The 18,194-nt window shown below is 49.4% G+C and overlaps 5 protein-coding genes across 8 annotated transcripts; 3 read left to right on the top strand and 2 right to left on the bottom strand.

Annotated features, from left to right (window-relative positions):
* Window positions 1-337: 337 nt before the first annotated feature.
* On the top strand, window positions 338-1,845 carry H257_16510 (hypothetical protein). 3 transcript variants are annotated; one of them, XM_009844960.1, is made up of 7 exons: window positions 338-606; window positions 656-763; window positions 812-1,024; window positions 1,077-1,153; window positions 1,200-1,261; window positions 1,318-1,432; window positions 1,501-1,845. In XM_009844960.1, the coding sequence occupies exons 1-7, from the start codon at window positions 386-388 to the stop codon at window positions 1,764-1,766; spliced, it is 1,062 nt and encodes a 353-aa protein (XP_009843262.1). In that variant the 5' UTR covers window positions 338-385; the 3' UTR covers window positions 1,767-1,845. The 3 variants fall into 3 exon arrangements, with proteins under 3 accessions (XP_009843262.1, XP_009843260.1, XP_009843261.1); XM_009844958.1 differs by having other exon boundaries at window positions 1,318-1,845; XM_009844959.1 differs by having other exon boundaries at window positions 1,077-1,261.
* Window positions 1,775-2,924, bottom strand: H257_16509. 2 transcript variants are annotated; one of them, XM_009844957.1, is made up of 5 exons: window positions 2,480-2,924; window positions 2,317-2,432; window positions 2,225-2,272; window positions 1,990-2,166; window positions 1,775-1,934 (listed from the first exon to the last, which is right to left on the bottom strand). In XM_009844957.1, exons 1-5 carry the CDS (start codon window positions 2,903-2,905, stop codon window positions 1,877-1,879), a joined length of 825 nt encoding a protein of 274 aa, XP_009843259.1. In that variant the 5' UTR covers window positions 2,906-2,924; the 3' UTR covers window positions 1,775-1,876. The 2 variants fall into 2 exon arrangements, with proteins under 2 accessions (XP_009843259.1, XP_009843258.1); XM_009844956.1 differs by having other exon boundaries at window positions 2,225-2,432.
* Window positions 2,925-3,223: 299 nt separating this feature from the next.
* H257_16508 (hypothetical protein) lies at window positions 3,224-7,756 on the top strand. Its single transcript, XM_009844955.1, has 8 exons — window positions 3,224-3,822; window positions 4,090-4,528; window positions 4,615-4,996; window positions 5,317-5,575; window positions 5,812-6,024; window positions 6,091-6,211; window positions 6,295-6,676; window positions 7,196-7,756. Exons 1-8 carry the CDS (start codon window positions 3,246-3,248, stop codon window positions 7,583-7,585), a joined length of 2,763 nt encoding a protein of 920 aa, XP_009843257.1. The 5' UTR covers window positions 3,224-3,245; the 3' UTR covers window positions 7,586-7,756.
* A 397-nt stretch (window positions 7,757-8,153) lies between these two features.
* Window positions 8,154-9,866, top strand: H257_16507 (hypothetical protein). The gene has a single exon (XM_009844954.1). It carries the CDS (start codon window positions 8,209-8,211, stop codon window positions 9,784-9,786), a length of 1,578 nt encoding a protein of 525 aa, XP_009843256.1. The 5' UTR covers window positions 8,154-8,208; the 3' UTR covers window positions 9,787-9,866.
* A 741-nt stretch (window positions 9,867-10,607) lies between these two features.
* On the bottom strand, window positions 10,608-13,606 carry H257_16506 (hypothetical protein; the record flags this gene model as incomplete). The annotated part of the gene is made up of 10 exons (XM_009844953.1): window positions 10,608-11,108; window positions 11,409-11,727; window positions 11,798-11,943; window positions 11,993-12,208; window positions 12,264-12,509; window positions 12,560-12,667; window positions 12,894-13,070; window positions 13,127-13,273; window positions 13,323-13,388; window positions 13,460-13,606. The coding sequence occupies 10 exons, from the start codon at window positions 13,604-13,606 to the stop codon at window positions 10,608-10,610; spliced, it is 2,073 nt and encodes a 690-aa protein (XP_009843255.1).
* Window positions 13,607-18,194: the final 4,588 nt, after the last annotated feature.

Here is an 18,194-nt window from a genome sequence, read left to right as displayed (position 1 = left end):
ATTACTACGTGTACTGTACTAGTAGTATTATCGCAACTTCACATCAATCGATGTGTTTGATTTGATTGAGATTCAGCTTTGGTGTTCTCGATGCACCCTTGGAACCACCCATGTCGACGGTATATACGTAGACAAGCGTACCCTTTGGTCGAGGTCTTATCCATTGTACTAACGTTATATGTAGCATGCACATCTATTCAAGTCATCCAGGGATCTGTATCCTTTTGCTTATTGCTTGTTGGCATGGCCGAAACGTCGTTCTTCGCGGTGTTCTCATCTTGACGTTTTATCCGGATACTCGCCGTTGAAGTTCGGAAGCGTCGGAAATTTCATCCTTCACAATCCAAACTACGCACGCACTCTTGCGAGTACGGATCAAGCGAGAATGCACACCCTTCCACGTGACGCCCTGCTGCATGCGCTGGAGTACTTGGAACCCATGGAGTTGCGTGCGATGGCGCTCGTGTCGCGATGGCACAACTCCCTCCAGCAGCATGGAGCACTGTGGGAAGCGCTTTTTCGGCATCGTTGGAACCACGCCAACTTCTTTATGGATCCATGTATGCGAATACAACTGTCTCCAGCCCTGCGCGCGGCATATCCTCGGTAGACATTCATTTCTCATGAGGTATGAACTAATATCTCGCGATGGTAGGTCCAGCGATGCCTTCCGATTCCTCACCCACTGTGTCGACCGCGTGCCTTCGTTTGCCGACATTTGCTTGACCAACACCCATGCGACGGCTTCGACCACAAATCACCGGTACTCGTTCATTTCCAAGACGATCATGTGTCTCACGTGCTTCTCCAGCATTGAACCAGTCGCGTACGACAACGGGCAAGTCGTGACCATGGCGTTGGCGAAGGGCGGCGTTGGCGGTAACCGATGCGTACGCGCCAACGTTCCGTTCGAGATGACGCCGCGCGTGGCCGTGTTCCAAACAACCGACAGGACGTGGTTTGTCGACGTCGTGTACGACGGCTACTTTGAAATCTCTATTGCCGACCCCATCAACCCCATGCGGTAGGTTTCCGCGGCCCTCTCCTCGTTGACTTTGCTGATTGGTCCACGTTAGGGACGATGCAACTTTGGACATGTGCATTGCCATTGGCGTCGCGTCCCCCGATTTTGAAGTGGTCGACCAACAACCAGGTACCCTAGTACCACCTGCTGCAACCTCGTCACATGCTGAGAGCAGGATGGGACGACAATTCGTACGGGTACCACAGCGACGACGGTCATTTCTTTACCAGTGGCCAGGTATGTCACATTTCACGCATATCTGATTCCATGACGTGATCAACGTTGACGTGTAGCCACACCCGTTCGCCGCGACCTTTGGCATGCACGATACGATTGGCTGCGGCATCCAGCGCGACATGACCACCCACGACTCGATATTGTACTTTACCAAGAATGGCCAGCGGCTCGGTACGATATGCTGCTTACAGTTCCACGTACTTCATCAAGATATACATATGCTACATCGGTTCCATTAGGCGGCACGTTTCCTTGTCTCCATGACGAGCTGTTCCCTGTCGTGGGGATCGATGCAGACTACACGGTGCGACTGAACTTTGGCCACGAGCCGTTTCGCTGCCGCCCCCCGCCTTCGACCGAGGGGGACACGTCGGCGCTCGTGGCGCTACAAGCTCAGCCCTGGCCTGCTGCCCCCACGCGACCGCGAAGCATGTGGCAGAACATGCTGGCGGCCGTGGACGTGTTCGCCAAACGCACAACGTCGCTGATGTACTGTAGTAACTAGTCCTTTACTCGATGGAAGCACCACACAATGTATTTATAACAAGCTAACTTAAGTTAGTAATAAAACCCGACTACCCCAATGTCATGTTGTTCGTTCCATGGGATTAGTAGTTAGTTGCGGGGCACTTTGCGCGTGGCGGCGGACCCCATGCGACGTTTGCCATTGGCACTACACGCCAATCATTGATAATGACACCGAGATTGCACCTATCATGCGACTGTACCCTGGTCCAGAGATGGGGCGGTGGTAGGATCCGCCATGGCCGTCGCCGTAGATGAGTTCGGGGTCGACATCGCTCCCTGGGAGATGGCGGTCCTTGGCCTGAAGGCGTACGGCTGCGACGGTGTTCTTCACCGACAGGTCACGCTCGGCCTTCTCCGCTTCCACCGCCGTCGCGTGGCTGCGTGAAGTAGTGGTCAGGTATATGAAAGAACACAGAGAGATATGTGTGGATGCACCTGAGCACTTGGTCGATGTGGAGGCAGGCTTGTTTCGCGTTGTTTTGCCTGTGGTGTCAACATAAGCTAGATGAAAGATGGAAGGGTTAAACCATTGAGTGAGTCGAAGGATCATATCGTCAATGTCCGACGGCTGGACGTCGCGCCCGACGGAATAGCTCGATTCAAACACTTCATTCTTTTGGTCGAGTTTGCCTTCCACGAGCCCCTGTTGTCGGCCATGAGGCGCATCGAGATAACGAGGAAGTCGTATACCGAGTAGATGGTATCGATCACAATGTCCTCGACGTCCCGAACGCTGCTGATCTGCAATTCCCTCATCAAGATCCGATACGGTACCGACTTGTGTTGTTGACACAGCGACACCACCGTCAACTTCCGTAGCTTGAGCGCCTGGGCAGCGTTCAAGTCCGGAATATGGAACGTCGCGTCTTCCTTCTGACGAACATAGTCAAGGTACCGACCGTGCGCAAAGATGGCCAACAGCCGCGCATGGCCTTGCTGGTCTGTCTGGTCGCTCTCCGCCAATGCCTTGACGTTCGGCATATCGAGAAGTTCACCAAACACAAACAGCTTCTTGTTGCTCAGTACTTGCTGGATCAATGCCACGCACGCCCGTCCTCGCGCTGTCTTGGCCAACAGCGTGAACTGCTCGAGGCTCCCATCATCGCTCGCAACCATTTTCTGTTCACAATCCTGCAGAATGCAAGGAGAAACAACGTTATCCGGATAAATAGCATGTCAGTTTACCGTCTAGTGACCATGCGGCCTGGGGCGGATATCTGTGTCCGGATAAAAAACGCACCGTTGTAAGTGCGAGTTAGTGAATATCATTATTTGTGCTACTTCTAAGAAATATTTTAATACGTAGAAGTAGCAATAAAAGTGGTTTATCCAACTGTTTACAGTTCATTTTTGTGTTATATTTGTGATGGCAATACGCACTTTATCGGGTGTCAATGTGCATCATGCCGCAGTGATCACTTTTTCATTGACTACCAAGGACGGACGTGCCGTCGTCATGGCCGACTCGGTGAAGGTGAACTTGCAAGCTCCAGAAGCAACGACATATGGCGCCACTACGGTGTCCTCCAAGTCGCTGGATGGAGGCTCGTGGGCCCGACGAGCGGGAACGCTGCACGTCGTCGACATTCGCAAGTGGCACTACGCGTATATGGCCATCTTGTTTGTCGACTTCATCGCACAAATGGCGTTCTTGTCGTTCGTGTCCGAGGAACTTGGCCACTTCGAGTTCTACTTGCGCCTCACATGGGCCATCTCGGCTTCGTGCATGGTGTTGTACGTGTTGGACATGGGGTTGCGCCTGTTGTCGCTGCGTGGCGCCGTGTTGCAGTCGTTCGCTGCGATCTTGGACTTTGTCGTGGTCGTGGCACTCCTTGTGTGTCTCTACTTTCGGTACTATAGACTCCACGGCGTGTTCTGGTGGACCATGGCGTCGTTCATCCTCACGGCGCTGCACATCGTGGTCAAGCCGAAAACGCGCGTGTTTTCTAAAAAATTCCACAAATTTCGCGCCGGGTTTGAGAAAATTCACATTTCCGTCGGTAGCGTCCGCGCCAGCTTGTACAAAATCCCAGGTATTATCCCTTCGTATCCCCGTTTTCACTTTAAAAATATATATATTTTATATGTCTATATTGTATAATTCTATTATTTATATATGTTATTATTTATATAACGTTATGTTATTATGCAATTCGGCCCAACAACGACGGTCTTTCGGTATTATCCCTTCGTATCCCCGTTTTCATTTAAAATATGTATATATGTATATATATTGTATAATTCTATTATTTATATATGTTATTATGCAATTCGTCCCAACAACGACGATCTTTCGGTAGGCATGGCCGTCGATGACATCCTCACGTTGGAGCGCAAACTGACTCAGATCGCCGGCAATGCGGACGGCGACATATCCCGCCCCAAACTCATGACATTCCTCGAACTCGCGCTCGTGTACCGCCCCAAGGAGTGCTCTGTGTCCGAGTTCCTGAGCTACCTGCGCGACCTGGACGCGTCCACGTACTCGTACGGCGCCGTGGACGTGGTGACGTCCACATTACGCCACTGGTCGGGCCAAACATGCGACTTGCTCATGGTCGTGGTGGTCGTGTGCGTGAATGCCTCTATCAATCCTGTGCAAGCGCTGCTTCTCAACTTGTTGGCTGATCAAGCGTTCCTTCCCAGCTCGAAAATGGACCAAGACACGGCGTTGGTGTACGGTGTCGCAGGGCTCTTGGCGCTGTGCATTCCGTTTGCACTGGGCGACGCGATGATTGGGTACGTCGAGACGGACATACTCGGCGTCTGATTCTGATTCCATCCAAGTCGTATCTGATTCCATTCGTATTGGGTAACAACATTAGGTACTTTCAGTCGAAAATGATTTCGAAAGCGACGGCGCAGCTGCAGGGCGACGTGCTGCACACAATCTTGAGCCAACCCACATCGTTTTTCGCCACGCGGTCAGATGGGGACTTGAACAACTTGTTCGGGTCTGACTTGGCCCGAGTGAATGGCCTGTGGCAAGCTGTGTTCTGGAACCTCATCAACCCCCTCGTGTCCATCCTCTTTGGCTTTGGCTACCTCCTCTACGCCCAGCCTCCTCTGGGGCTCCTCGCGTTTGCATTTGCGTTCGTCCTCGTTACGTCGGGGCCCCAAGGGTATGCGGCCAAGCAGTCTAAAGCATTTGGGTCTCAGAATGCATATGTTGCATCGGACTTTGCCAATGCGATCGCGTGCCAAAAGGTATACATACCGTTGAATACTATATTGTGGATTCCGTACAAATACATTTCCAGACCCTGTCGAATCTCGCCGCTGAATAATCGAATCGAATCATGAATCGACGCTAGTGGCTAATCCATTCTTGAGTGGATTTGATTGGCTCTTACAGAACGGACAAGTATATATATTCAACCAATCAGAACGAACTCCAGCGTGATTCAATATATAGTAGACAAACCACACAAAGTTTGGACGTTTATAGCGAATTTTCACAATACTACCGATACAGTATATGTTTCTCCACGGTATTTGGATCATGTGGATGGTTGAGCTTGTTCTAGGTCGTGCGGGCGTATGCGTTGCAGCCAACACTGCTCAGCAAGTTCCGCAGTGTTGTGGATACGCTGAAGAGCGCGCAGTTCCGCAAGGACTTTTGGTCTGGCATTGTGCAGATTTACGTCGAGTCGGCCATGTACGTGTTTGTGGCTGTGATGACCGCGTCGCTCGCGATTCAAGTGCGCCAGGGCAAACTCACTTCGGGACAGTTTTTTGCGTTTGTGACCATGTTGGCCCGCGTATCGTCCCCCGTGACGATCTTGGGTATGTCACGTGTATATATATCAACACATTTTTAAATTCATTTTACATTGAATTAATTTATTGTTATTTTAACAATAAAAATATTATCAGTTTATTTTTAATTTTTAATTTTTAATTTTTATTTGAAATTCTTATTATTTGAAATATGTTTATTAAAAAATATTTATATTTAATTTATTATTATTTTAAACATCGTCACACATTGGTTGAAAGCATGCATGTGCCTGTATTCGCAGGCGGATTCATGCGTGTGGCGATCGGCAACGCGTCCAGCTTACAGCGCCTGGACTTGCTCTTGGCGCTGCTGCCGTCGTCCACGTCGTCGTCGTCGTCGCTCGGGACGGCGATGCCCCCCATGGAAACGTCTGTGAGCTTTGAAAACCTCACGTTCCAGTACAAGAAGGGCGGTGCAAATGTGTTGAACCAACTGAATGCCACCATTCCAAAGGGTACATACACGATCATGCCGGTGTCATCTACCGTCGTCTGGTCTCACCGTATACATCTATCTGCAGGCGCGTACACGTGCCTCGTGGGTCCCAGCGGTTGCGGCAAAAGTTCGCTCTTGAGTTGCTTGATGCAGTTCAATAACATCACGTCGGGCACCATTGCCATCGATAACGTCGACATTCAAGCGTATGTCCCGAATATATATATATATCCTCAATCACGCAAGTATATACTTGGATCATCCTCATGTTCATGTATTATTTGGTTAGGTACTCCAAGGAAAGTGTCATGGCCCAGATTGCAGTGGTATTTCAAGACGGAGGCATTCTCAACGGCTCTGTCCTCGACAACATTCGCTACGGCAACGAGAACGCATCCACGGACGAGTGCATTGAAGCCGCCAAGTGGGCCGAAGCCGACAAGTTTGTGGCCAAGCTGCCCCAGGGGTACGCCACCATCATGGGTCAGCACGCCACGTGCAACATGAGCGGCGGCCAAGTGCAGCGCATTTGCTTGGCCCGTGCCCTCGTGCGCAAGCCCAGCTTGCTCTTGCTTGACGAAGCCACGAGTGCATTGGACCCAGAGACCGAAGCGTCGATTGTGCGCACGTTGGAGACGTTGGCGCGGAACTTTCACATGACGATTCTGTCGGTATGTATTTCTATGAGTAGTCCATATGTCGTGTCGTGTGTGTACGTTGACCGTTTCCTTGAAAGCCTAAACTTGCGTTTGGATGTAGTATATATATATATATATACACTGTGTATATGATATATATATATATTGGAGCTTCGGTACGAATTTCCGGACCCCGTTCAATCGAATCAATCTCGCCGGCCAATCATCCGGGCACGAATCTCTCCCATTGGTCAACCCGAAATTACTTGTCGCTGATTGGCTACAATCCATTTTCGATTTTCGACTGGAAAGTGCAAAGTGGATATTGGCCAATCAGATGTCTCTCGGCTCTGTTTGTGCTCGATTGAACGAACCGTGGATTTGATTGGCTCTTACAGAAAGGACAAGGATATTCTACCAATCAGAACTCCAGCGTGATTCAATATTGATTAGACAAACCACGCGAAAGTTTGGAAGTTTATAACGAATTCATAATACTACTACTGGACAGTTTATATCACTTTGACCACGATTCGTGGCTACCTTGTGTAGGTTACGCATCGGCTGTCGACGGCGCGCAATGCCGATTTGATTTTGGTGCTAGACAAGGGCGCGGTCGCGGAAATTGGCACGTACGACAGCCTAGTGGACTCCCCCGACAGTTTGTTTTCCGAGATGGTATCTCAATCGACGTCGTCGGACCAAAAGCTGCCGGCGACTTCTTCCCGTGGCGCCAAGCTTGTCGGAGCCGAAGCCAGCAAACACGCGGCGGAATTGGAAACGTTCCAGCGCCACCTCGATAAGCAAGCCAAAGTCCAAGGCACGATCTTGACGACGTTTCAGCACAGCACTGCAGGCTCCAAGCGTGCCGTCGTCGCACACGACGATGAGCCGTTGCTCCAGGACGACCAAGGCAACTCCACTACGCACGCCGTGTTATAAATTGTGGGTATATCGTGTTGTAACTGTGGAAATCGTTTCATTTGCTTGTTGCTGGTCGTCAAAATGCAATCTCGACGTCGTCGTCCAAGGAACTTCCTTGGAAGTGGGCAACTGCCGAAACTGGTTCACGGCTTTTCAATTGAACAACCAACCGATAGACTGTGATACCCAACCATCCCATACAAATCCTATCGCAATACGGCAAGTCACGACCTCTTCACGTGTACACTTTGTAATATGCAGCAACCATCCCATACAAATCCTATCGCAATACGGCAAGTCACGACCTCTTCACGTGTACACTTTGTAATATGCAGCGAGCGTTCGCTGCAGTTCGCAAGTTGCTTGTACGTCGACTGCTATCGTACGTATATTGTCGTACATTGAATGTACGGTTGTACGATAAATAGCAAGGGAAAAGTGTATTTTGCACTTACAGTACAAAGTAGTACAAGATGTACACTATGGATCCAAACCACGTGTTGTGATTGGTCGAGCGGCGACATCGCGTCGGCACCGATTGGCTCGCTCCATTTGACCCGCCGCGCGATCTTCTATTTTTCCATGGTTGCGATCTTGCAGTGTTGTGCTCCTCACACTTGAAATCCTTCGCCCCCTCAACGATGAAGCTTACTCTCCTCGCCTCGACGTTGGCCGCTTCGTTGTGCGCCGGAGAAGTCCTCGTCTCCCTTCCCGTAAATGTCGACGGCAACCTCAAGAACCTGCAGCTCCTTCGCGGGGAGACGTTTGAGCGTGCCGCGCTCTCGTTTATGGAGTTGAACGGGCTCGTGGCCGACGGTGTCGAGTCCCAACGCTCCCAAGACGTGATTGCTCAGTTGGCCAGCATGCTTCGCGAAAAGGTCACGGAGCAGCAACCAGCCCCGCCCAAAGAAATTGTAGTCACTGTGCCACTCACGATCGACGGCGTCGAGACATCCTTGACTCTGTTCCGCGACGAGCCGATCTCAGACGCCGTCTCTCGCTTCCTTCGGGACGCTGCGCTGACAGAAGAGTTCAAACTGGAAGCAGCGCCCCAACTGTTGCAGGTGCTCGCGAACAAAGTCGCTGAATTGAACGCGCCCGCCCAAGAACCTCAATTCTCGTTCGACATTAGCATCGACGGTCAAAGTGCCGTGGTGCAGCATTTCCAAGGCGCGGATCCACTGGTGGAAGCCCGCGAGTTCGCGGCCCGGGTCGGTGTCACAGACGAAACGTTCCTCGGGCAGTTGTTGCCAACCGTGGCCAAAGAAATCCAAAAACGCATCGACGAGCTTACACAACCCCAAACAACAACATCCCAGACCGAGTTGTTTTCCGTGCCGTTGACCGTCAACAACCAAGCCGTCGTGCTAGTGCATTATGAAGGGTGGACGCCGACGCAGTCGGCGCTCTCCTTCCTCTACCAGAACGGCATCACCGACCCCAACACGGTGAACGAGTACTTGCCGCAGCTGGTTGAAGTGCTGAACAACCAGGTCCGTCAGTTGGCCGACGCACAAGCCGCCGCCGTTCCACAACAAGCCACCGCCGCCGGTGCGACGCGGTCGCCGCTGCTGTCCGTTCCCATCACCATTGGCGACCAAGTGCACCAGTTGACTTACTATCAAGGCGACAGCCTCGACTTGACCGCCCAGTTGTTTTTAGAAACGCACGGCTTGACCAACAACCCCAACTACGCCGCCTTTGTAACGGAACTGTCACTCACGCTCCGCAAAGGCATCCAGGAACTCGACCAGCAAATGGCGGCCAACACGAGTCCGAAGGAGCCGCTGTTTCAACTCCCCATCACCCTCGGAGGTGCCACGTACGACCTGGCCTACTACGACCACGAAAACCCTGGCGCAGTCGCCACAGAATTCTGCACGTCCAAGATTCCGGCACTCACGGCGTCGTTTGGCCGCACTGTGACGGACGAAGAGGTGCAGCAGTGCAAAGTGTACATTTTCCAGACCATCACTCGGGTGGTGGACGAGCTGGCGGCGCAGAGTGTCCAGTCCCCAGTCCAAGTTCCGGTGGAGAAGGCGCCGCTTCTGTTCACACTCGACATTGACTTGGGCGAAGGACGGAACGCCGCGTTGCCGTTCCATGACGGCGACAACGCCGTGGACGTCGCCAACCAGTTCTGTGAACGCAACAACGTCGACGTGGAGAACGTTCCGATGCTAGTCGAAGAGATTCGCAAGCAAGTGGCCAAGGTGTAGAGAAAGTGATCATTCATATGGGTCTCGAAATGGACCGATTAATATAAGTATACGAGGCCAGGAGGACCATTATGCAGCTGTAGCAAACCTACATCGATCGAAGTGGGAAAGTGTAGCTACGGTAGGTAGCCCATCACCATGTGACACTGTACTATCTAGACATACCGTATACAAGGAAAACGCAGTCAGCTAGCTGTTGGGCGCAAATCCAACGAGACATGCAAATTGTATTGGAGTTTTTACCAGTGGAAGGTACAAGGTTCAAGTAGCATCGACCGACATTTCAAAGAAGTCTTACGTGGACGAAGTCAGGTTCTTCAGTCTGGGCAAGTTTCTAAACCATGAGACGAAGCTAGTTTCTGTGAATGTACGAACTTCTGTGACATGTTGGATGGTGTACGACCGTTCGTTTGTGGGACACTTTCCGATTCGACGACTTGTTGATGTGTACAGTAACGTTGCAGCATTATAAGTATTAACGCCAACAGGTTGGATGTGGTAGTTCGAAACTTCGGAAGTGTTGGGTTGCAACACTATTGATTTAGTAGGGGAATGGTATGCTCGGTATATGGATGTATCTTGAAGAGGGTTTGGTCGATGCCGATCGTCAAACACTTGTACGTTCGCCACATCTTGATGTCAAACAAGTACAAGTACTTTTCCTCCTTGTTCGATAGCCAAACGCCCGCGATTGCCGCGGACGCTTTGTCCAGATAATACACGTTTGAATAAACCTAGTCCGCTCGTTTAAACTGGTGATCGGCCGCACAATACAAAAGCAGCGACGGGATGTGCTTGTATCGTGCGTTGCGAAGACGAAATCACAAGCGTTCAAATGGATAGCATAACATGGTCATGGCCACCGCCGCCGCAATCAAGCCCACAAACCGACTGAACTGACCAATGTACGTACAAGGTTTCGGCATGGCACACGACCTGAAGTCCAACGCCGCCACTTCGCACACCCGATGGATCGACACTCGATGGGTCGCTGGCAGGACAAACGTCCACATGATGGCCACCTCCCACGCCGCGGAGCTGCTTTTCGACGCATACCGTGGCGTGTACGACCTGGTGAACAGTCGGTAAGAATCGTGAGATTGATAAGGGATGGATCTCGCATGATCCACGCCACAAGCGGTAGGAGCAAATGCGCCCCGTTGAGCCACACGACCCTTCAATCGAAAAGAGCGAAAGCAGCGCCCTGTCTGGAGGTTACCTTTCCCCACACCGCAAAGAGTGTTGCCCGCCACCACGTCATAGGTATCCCATGCGGATGGCATGCTGTCAAAGCCAGACACGACCGGGGCGCCCAAGTATTCCTGTTGGGCACCGACGCCACCTAAGACTTCGGTGGCAAGTTTGACAACATCGACGAGGTCTTGCGGAACGAGCATTAGTGCGTAACATTTCGGGCTTGCCAGTACTGCACCTCACCGGCGACGGAATTGACGTTGCTTTGCACCGCAGCCATCCATCTTGGCCCTCCGTGAACGTTTAAGTACGCAAACAAGCCGATTTCATTGGGGTCGCCCCAACAAGTCCGCAGTTGGTCATTTTGCGTTGCACAGCACAGCGTCGTCGTACACGGCGCCAATTTGCCATTCGTTTTAACATCGAACCTGACGCGCACTTGTGGCGGCCATCTCCCACCGTCGATTGAAATCCACATAGCAATAGGGCGAATGGTTCCACGGCAGCGCACAGCCATCCATTCGACGCAAACTTTGAACAACGTTGGTCAGCGTATTGATGCGAATGGACGACACGTACAGCGGCGCCATCAACATTGGCGGCTCCGACGAGTTGTACGGAAGCGAGAGGTCGCCAAAGGCTCTCGACGTCAGTTGCAGCGACAAGGCCGTTGTCATTTGGAGGTTGTTGTTGTACCAGTTGGCCACGTACGTCAAACGATGTCCATAGGTAATCGTTTGAAAATTCCTTTTTCGACAGATCGAGGTAGCTGTAGCTGCCCGTGATAGTCGTGATCACGTAGCCCAGCCCAATTCACGCGCGCAGGCGAAGGCGGCGACGACGACGAACGGTGGACTCATTCTCCAGGGGTGCATCGTCCCCTTTGGTTGGCTGCTGAAAGATCGTGGATGCAAACGTGTACGAGCCACGTTCGTGACGCAGCGGGTGATATATCATCCACAACTTGAGATCAAACACAAACTTGCCGAGCGTAATCATCCCCCCATGGCACAAGCGACGGCATCTGCGCGACGGCCGTCGCTGGTAAAAGAAGACTGGGGGCGTCGGCGAGGGGACTGCTGCTGGTTAAACGAAGCAGCCAGATGTAGCCCACGACAAAATATCGACACAATGTGCATTGGATGGTCAACAACGTCCCAAGCTGACCAGGGCTTCCGATCTGAACGTTGCCGCTTTGGCACATTGCGTCGAGGCTGGAACTTCGTATCTCGCACACTCGATTGATCAAGATCGTAGCACATACAGGCGACAGAAGTTCCAACGCTGTCAGCCCCACCCACGTGATCAACGTGCAGCAAGCTCATTTCGTTGGTTGAGATAAACGGCACAAACAGATCATGTAATACAAACGTGATCCATGTGGCTTCTCCTTCGAGAATGGCAACAGTGTAAAGTGACCTTCGAGAAGGGTCAAATGCGACGACCGCAGCCTCGATTTCAATGGCGTTCATGGCAGGATGCAGAAACGCACGAAATTGACCTTGCGTGAATTGAATTGTTGCCGTGCACTGTTGGGCGGTGTCGTCGGAACCGCACAAGTTACACGCAGCCGACGGACTGAACGACGGGGAGGACGGGCGAGAAATGCAAAGAGGATGCTGTTGGGCTGCAACTTGACTTTGAACGGTTTTTGCACCTGGCATGCGTCGTTGTGCCCAAACGAGTCCTGGACAAACGGGACCAGGTCATTGTAGACACACATGAGGACCCCCCGGCAAACAGCATGCCCAGCCACGTTGACGGGACAGGATCAACCTCCACGGAGCGAAGTTAGTAATCGTTCGTCCTTAGATCATCGTCCCCCATCGCATCGATTGCTCCATATTTAACGCATTCAAAATCGTAATCGTGTCTTGGATGCCATACTGGTACAGGTTTTGTGACTGGCACACAAATGACGTGAGTCCATGGGCCTGCCACACGGCAACATCGTTAGCGACCGAGCCCCACTGATGGTCGTACAAGGCCTGAAACACCCACGCACGACTAGATTCGGATTTATAGAGCGCGTCGAAGATGGTCGCTTGGATTGCAGACATGTATATGGATGAATTGATCCCCCCTGCATACTTCACCACATTTGACTCTGGGTACAGTACACGGCTGCATTGACATTGTATTGAACCTGGCACAGCGTTTGGCGTTTGGCAGTGTGGGCCACTTCAAACGATCGGGTGAAATAGACCCAGCAGTACTGCGTGAACGTGATGCCGAGATAGTACTTGCGGAGAGACCCGACGACGCGGAGCGAATATCGCTTGGCGGGCGTACGCTTTAAGGACAGCCCATTGTACTGGTTTTGCACCCTGGTTAGTTCCAACCATGAGAACCATGGGGTTCGTGAACACGCACAAGTGCTCGTTGGACAAGTCGCTGAGAAACGTTTGCTGGACGACACGTTGAAGTTGTTGGACATGTATGGAGACACCAAATACAAGTACAACCTACTGCAGGAGACCTTGACCATCAAGTAGTCCCATGCCAAGGACTTGGCCATCGCCACCACCATGGATGGCCGTTCCGAACCGCTTGGGGGGCTCGCAACACCCAGCACCACGCGCAAATCGCATCTCCACTGGTTGGTTAAGAGTGCGTCTGGTAACATTTCAAAAATAATATTCCATTTTCTCGCAAAATGGGATGAACCAATATGCCATTTTCAAAATGGAGGTAAAAGGTCCATTTTGTAATATGGGGTTTTGGACCTCTTCAACGAGTAAATCCCACGTGGAATTATTGGATTTGGGTTAAAACCCTTCAAGTATGTCACATGTTTCAAATTTGATCATATTTGTTGAATAATCAAAATGGCGTTTTGGGCCTGAATATTGCAATATTTCCGGTTACCAGACGCACGCTAAACTTACACTGACAGACTGTCAGTGAAAGTGTGGACTGTCAGTGACACCATAGCAAAATACTTCTAACTACTAGTACTAGTACATGTCAAACCATATTTGTCGATTCATCGATACAGTCACATCCAAGCATGGAGTATGTATTTGCTACTTGGAAGTATTAATACTTCCGGTAACCAAAACAGACATCGTTCACAGAACTTATTAATACTTCCGGTAACCAGAACATACATCGTTCACTGTCAGTCAGTAGCTCCCGTAAGTGTAGTTTTTTGTGACGGATTCAATGGACTAATTGCACCCAAATTTGAATATATAAAAAACGCGTTAAATAGATTAGTCGGGAGGCCTCCTGCGTCACGGGTCCTATCTCTGGAGGAACGAATTTTTACAGTTCACTTCAAATGTATCCATATTTCTCCATGTCATTATACACAATGTCGCCATTGGCACTTAGTCCATACATGTGTATCGAAAGGAATTAGAGCGGCATGAAGTCAAAATTAGTACTACTATAATTGAAGTTCAACTACGTTTTAGTATACGTTTAATTATACTGGTATCGAATACAATTGCTTAGGTTGAAAAGTTCATGTCCAACACGCACACCTACTGCAGTGTGGTCGTTATACCCTGGACCGGATGAACTAAGCACACTTTAAGCCCGATATCATCGTCGCTAACGGCACACGGTAGAACGTCAAGTGAAACGTGAAACGTTAGTACTATTAATAGTACTTTACTGTTAGTTGTATCCTCTATCTCCAGTACCGGTAGTATTAGATAGGGTATGGGAAAAATATTCTTTTTAGCAAAATTCCGGAGTAAAACAATTAACTATTGTATTGCAGCGTATATGGCCAATACAATTATTGTATTGCTTCCTGCATTTAAATATTTAATTCTCGAATTGACCATTATTTAAATGAACAATTGTATTTCATACAAGTGATAAGATCAAATATTGTTGGCTCATTGGCTCAAATAAAACTATTTTGGATCTCGTTCAATCAATTGTCCAGCGCTTTGAAATAAATTATTTTCTATATTCAATTGTCAATCATTTTTTCGTCAATTAAAATGTAAATACAGAAAATATATAGTAATTAATTGCTTGCGAGGTGCTGGATAAATACAATAATTGTAAACTGAACCCAATAATTGATTGTGATCTCCCCCATCCGCAATAAAAATTTTGCTTGTTGCTTGTGCGGAGTATGACCAATATAATTATTTCAATTGTCGACGTCATCAACTCGAAAAAAGCTCTGTTTGGTAACAGATGCACGCGGTTCGAAAAATGATTGAAGTTGTACTCTGATTGGCCTATAAATTGGTGGTGAAGGTATCAAAGGCTCAACGATCAGAGAGGTATTTTTATGTTTTCAACGTTTTCAACACTGAGATACTATTTCTTGTAGTTACTATACTAGTGCGTATAGTATTAATAGCTACAGTACTAATAAGGTAACGTTAGTGCATCGACTTTTAGAACCATTTTTGGTCCGATTTGCGTCCATTTTTTCCAGTGCAATTGCTCGACAACCGATTCGAATTAACAGATTCTGCGTGTATGGTGTGAAAATATAATTCACACTGCATATTATAATTGTGGGATATGCTCGTTTTACCGAAGATAGTGATTTGTGCGCAATTGAAATATAGAAGACCAAATTGAAACGAGTTTTCAGCCGAATCTATTCTCTGAACCATAACGTAAACAATCAATTTAACACACATATGTGGAAGGCGGCTCGGGAGAATTTCCAAATCTCTACGCTCAGACCATTGTTTCGACGTCGGCGGGTTGACGGGCCCACGTGTCAACCTGCCGAGTCGCATGGAATCGTCCTCTGAAGTCGCAACTGAGGCCAAAAGTCATATGTGATTATGCAGTCAGTACTTATTTGATTTAAGAGAGGTTATATTCGCGCGAAAGTAATATCGTGCAAAACTGATACCATAGTACATACTGCACCTTTTCCCGATTAAGTTGGCACTTTGTTCCAATCAAAGTGGCCATAAAAAATAAAAAACATTCGAAACAAACAAAATTGTTACAAAAAACGTGCAATGTTCCATTCAATTTGGTTTTTGTTCCAATCCATGTGGCGCAACTACGTTCCATAGGACATATTCTCCAAATTCAACGCCTTCTCGACATTGCGTTGGCAAAACATCGCTTCGCGAATCACTAAAGATTGAGTGATGCAGGGGAGGCTTTCCGTGGCAGCTTCTTCGAGCAGTCGCATGCGGCTTTCAAGGTACGAATGAAACTCCCTACGATCGAAGAGTAAGTTCGTCCGCTCGGCAAGAAAGCGCTTAATATGTGCTTTCAGCACACTGAAGCAACTTTCAATGGGATTCAACATTGGAGAGTAGGGACCGAGACGCAGCAAAGTCATGTCCTCGTGCGCCGCAACACGATGCTCCGTTTGAGAGTGCGCCGGGGCATTGTCCAAAACAATCACGATCTTCTTCCCAACAAAGTGGTTTTGGTACGCTGGCGAGTTCTTCGATGCACGGTAAACTTCTTCGACAAATGCTGCGTTCTGCTCCATCTTGATGCTTCCACGCTCCATGCGATAGCAGACCAGACCAACGACAGGCGACACAGCACATTGGATTTGCAGGTTGGGCCCTTTCGATGGCGGAAGCACCAAACAGGCACAAGAGCCTTGCTTAGACCGTCCAACAGAGCGATGACAGTAGATGTTGTAGTTGGTCTCGTCATAGTAGACAATAAAGTTACCGTCACGCTGATGTTGGACGAGAGTTTCGGCAAATTCTTTTCGTTTGGCCTTGTTTGTGTCGCTGTTGCACGTGGATGGTTCGATGCGAACTTGTTTCACGGTATAGAGCATACCGAGAAGGTGGCGACTGATTGTTTGCTTTGAGATGAGTGTTCCTGGAAAGTCTTGCGCCACGAAGTCTCGCATTGTACTGAGGGTGTACTGACAGTTTGTGTCGAGATAGCGCTCGAGAGCTGCCAGGATTTCAGGCGTGACTTTGGTTCGTCCCGGGCGTGCGCCGCCACGTTTTTGGTGGGCAACTTGTCCTGTGCGTACGATGCGTCGGGCAGTGGTCAATGCGATGCCGTTGTGCTTGGCAACGACCTTCCAGTTCTCCCCATTGGAGTGCGCTGCGAGGACTCGAGTCTTTTCTTCGGTTGTAGCGTGCTTTTGTTTGCCTTGTACAGGCATGCGAGAAGTGCGATGCAAAAAGGAGAATGCTCTCTCTGAAATGCATTCTCTGTACTTCGTGTGGCCTTGGCTTGGCGGGTGTTTATCGCGCCTAAAAATTGACCACTTTGATTGGAACAAAATCCATTTTGATTGGAACTTATCCACGTGCCACAACTTGTCAAAATTTATGTTTTTTATTCAAACCACTTTGATTGGAACAAAGTGCCAACTTGATCGGGAAAAGGTGTAGTACTCTGTACTCTGTTAGCTATTACTGTCACTATAAGGATTCCAAGTGACCCCAAAAATTCATCATTTGTCCAAATTTAATACAGAATATCATAAAAAAAAGAGAATAAAAAACTACAGGTATTGTCCATTGACCACCAAGCGCGTCGTGCTTCAACACGACACCGCTACGCCTCACCGATCCATCGACAATGCCACCCCGTGCTCAAGTTTCCACCGACGGGTGGACTTTCGTTGTTCGCTGCCAGCCCCCAACAGTCCTGACCTCAATGTGCTTGACCTTGGCTTCTTTGCCTATATCCAGACTCTACAGTACAAGACTGTGAGTGACACCGTTGATGAGGTGATAGCGTCAACAATGATCGCATTCGAAACTCTCGAGAGCGAGAAGCTGGCCAATGTTTTCCTGACCCTGCAGGGTGCCATGCGACTTGTACTGGAGCACCGTGGTGGTAACCACTTCAAGCTACCGTATCTGAAGAAAAATGCCTTGAGACGTACCGCTAATCTTTATCAGATAAATATAAGCAATACGTATCACGCTAACAAAAATCAATCGACACACACACACACACTAGCTCAGTTCGGAGGTGGTAAATTGAGTTGTGAACCATTCATTACAATCCTCGTCACATCACAGCCAAGGCACGCAGATAGCCACTAGATTGTTGCAACAATCTGATTGTCTAAAACATACAACACACGTGCGTATCACATGTTCTACACCACACGTTAATTGGTCAATTCTCATGACGGCACATCACCAGTATTCCATTATTCCGGATAACTAATTTTATCCGACACTCCCACTTGTAGAGTTGGGTGATACTAGTACAGGTGGACAACGTGTAGCAACATGGGTAAGTCACACATGATTCTTCTTCAAGTTACGAACCCCCAT

The sequence above is a fragment of the Aphanomyces astaci genome (assembly GCF_000520075.1).
Source record: "Aphanomyces astaci strain APO3 unplaced genomic scaffold supercont1.87, whole genome shotgun sequence".
NCBI lineage: Eukaryota > Oomycota > Saprolegniomycetes > Saprolegniales > Verrucalvaceae > Aphanomyces > Aphanomyces astaci.
Note: the sequence above shows the minus strand (reverse complement) of the source record. Positions and strands in the feature narration are given on the sequence as shown.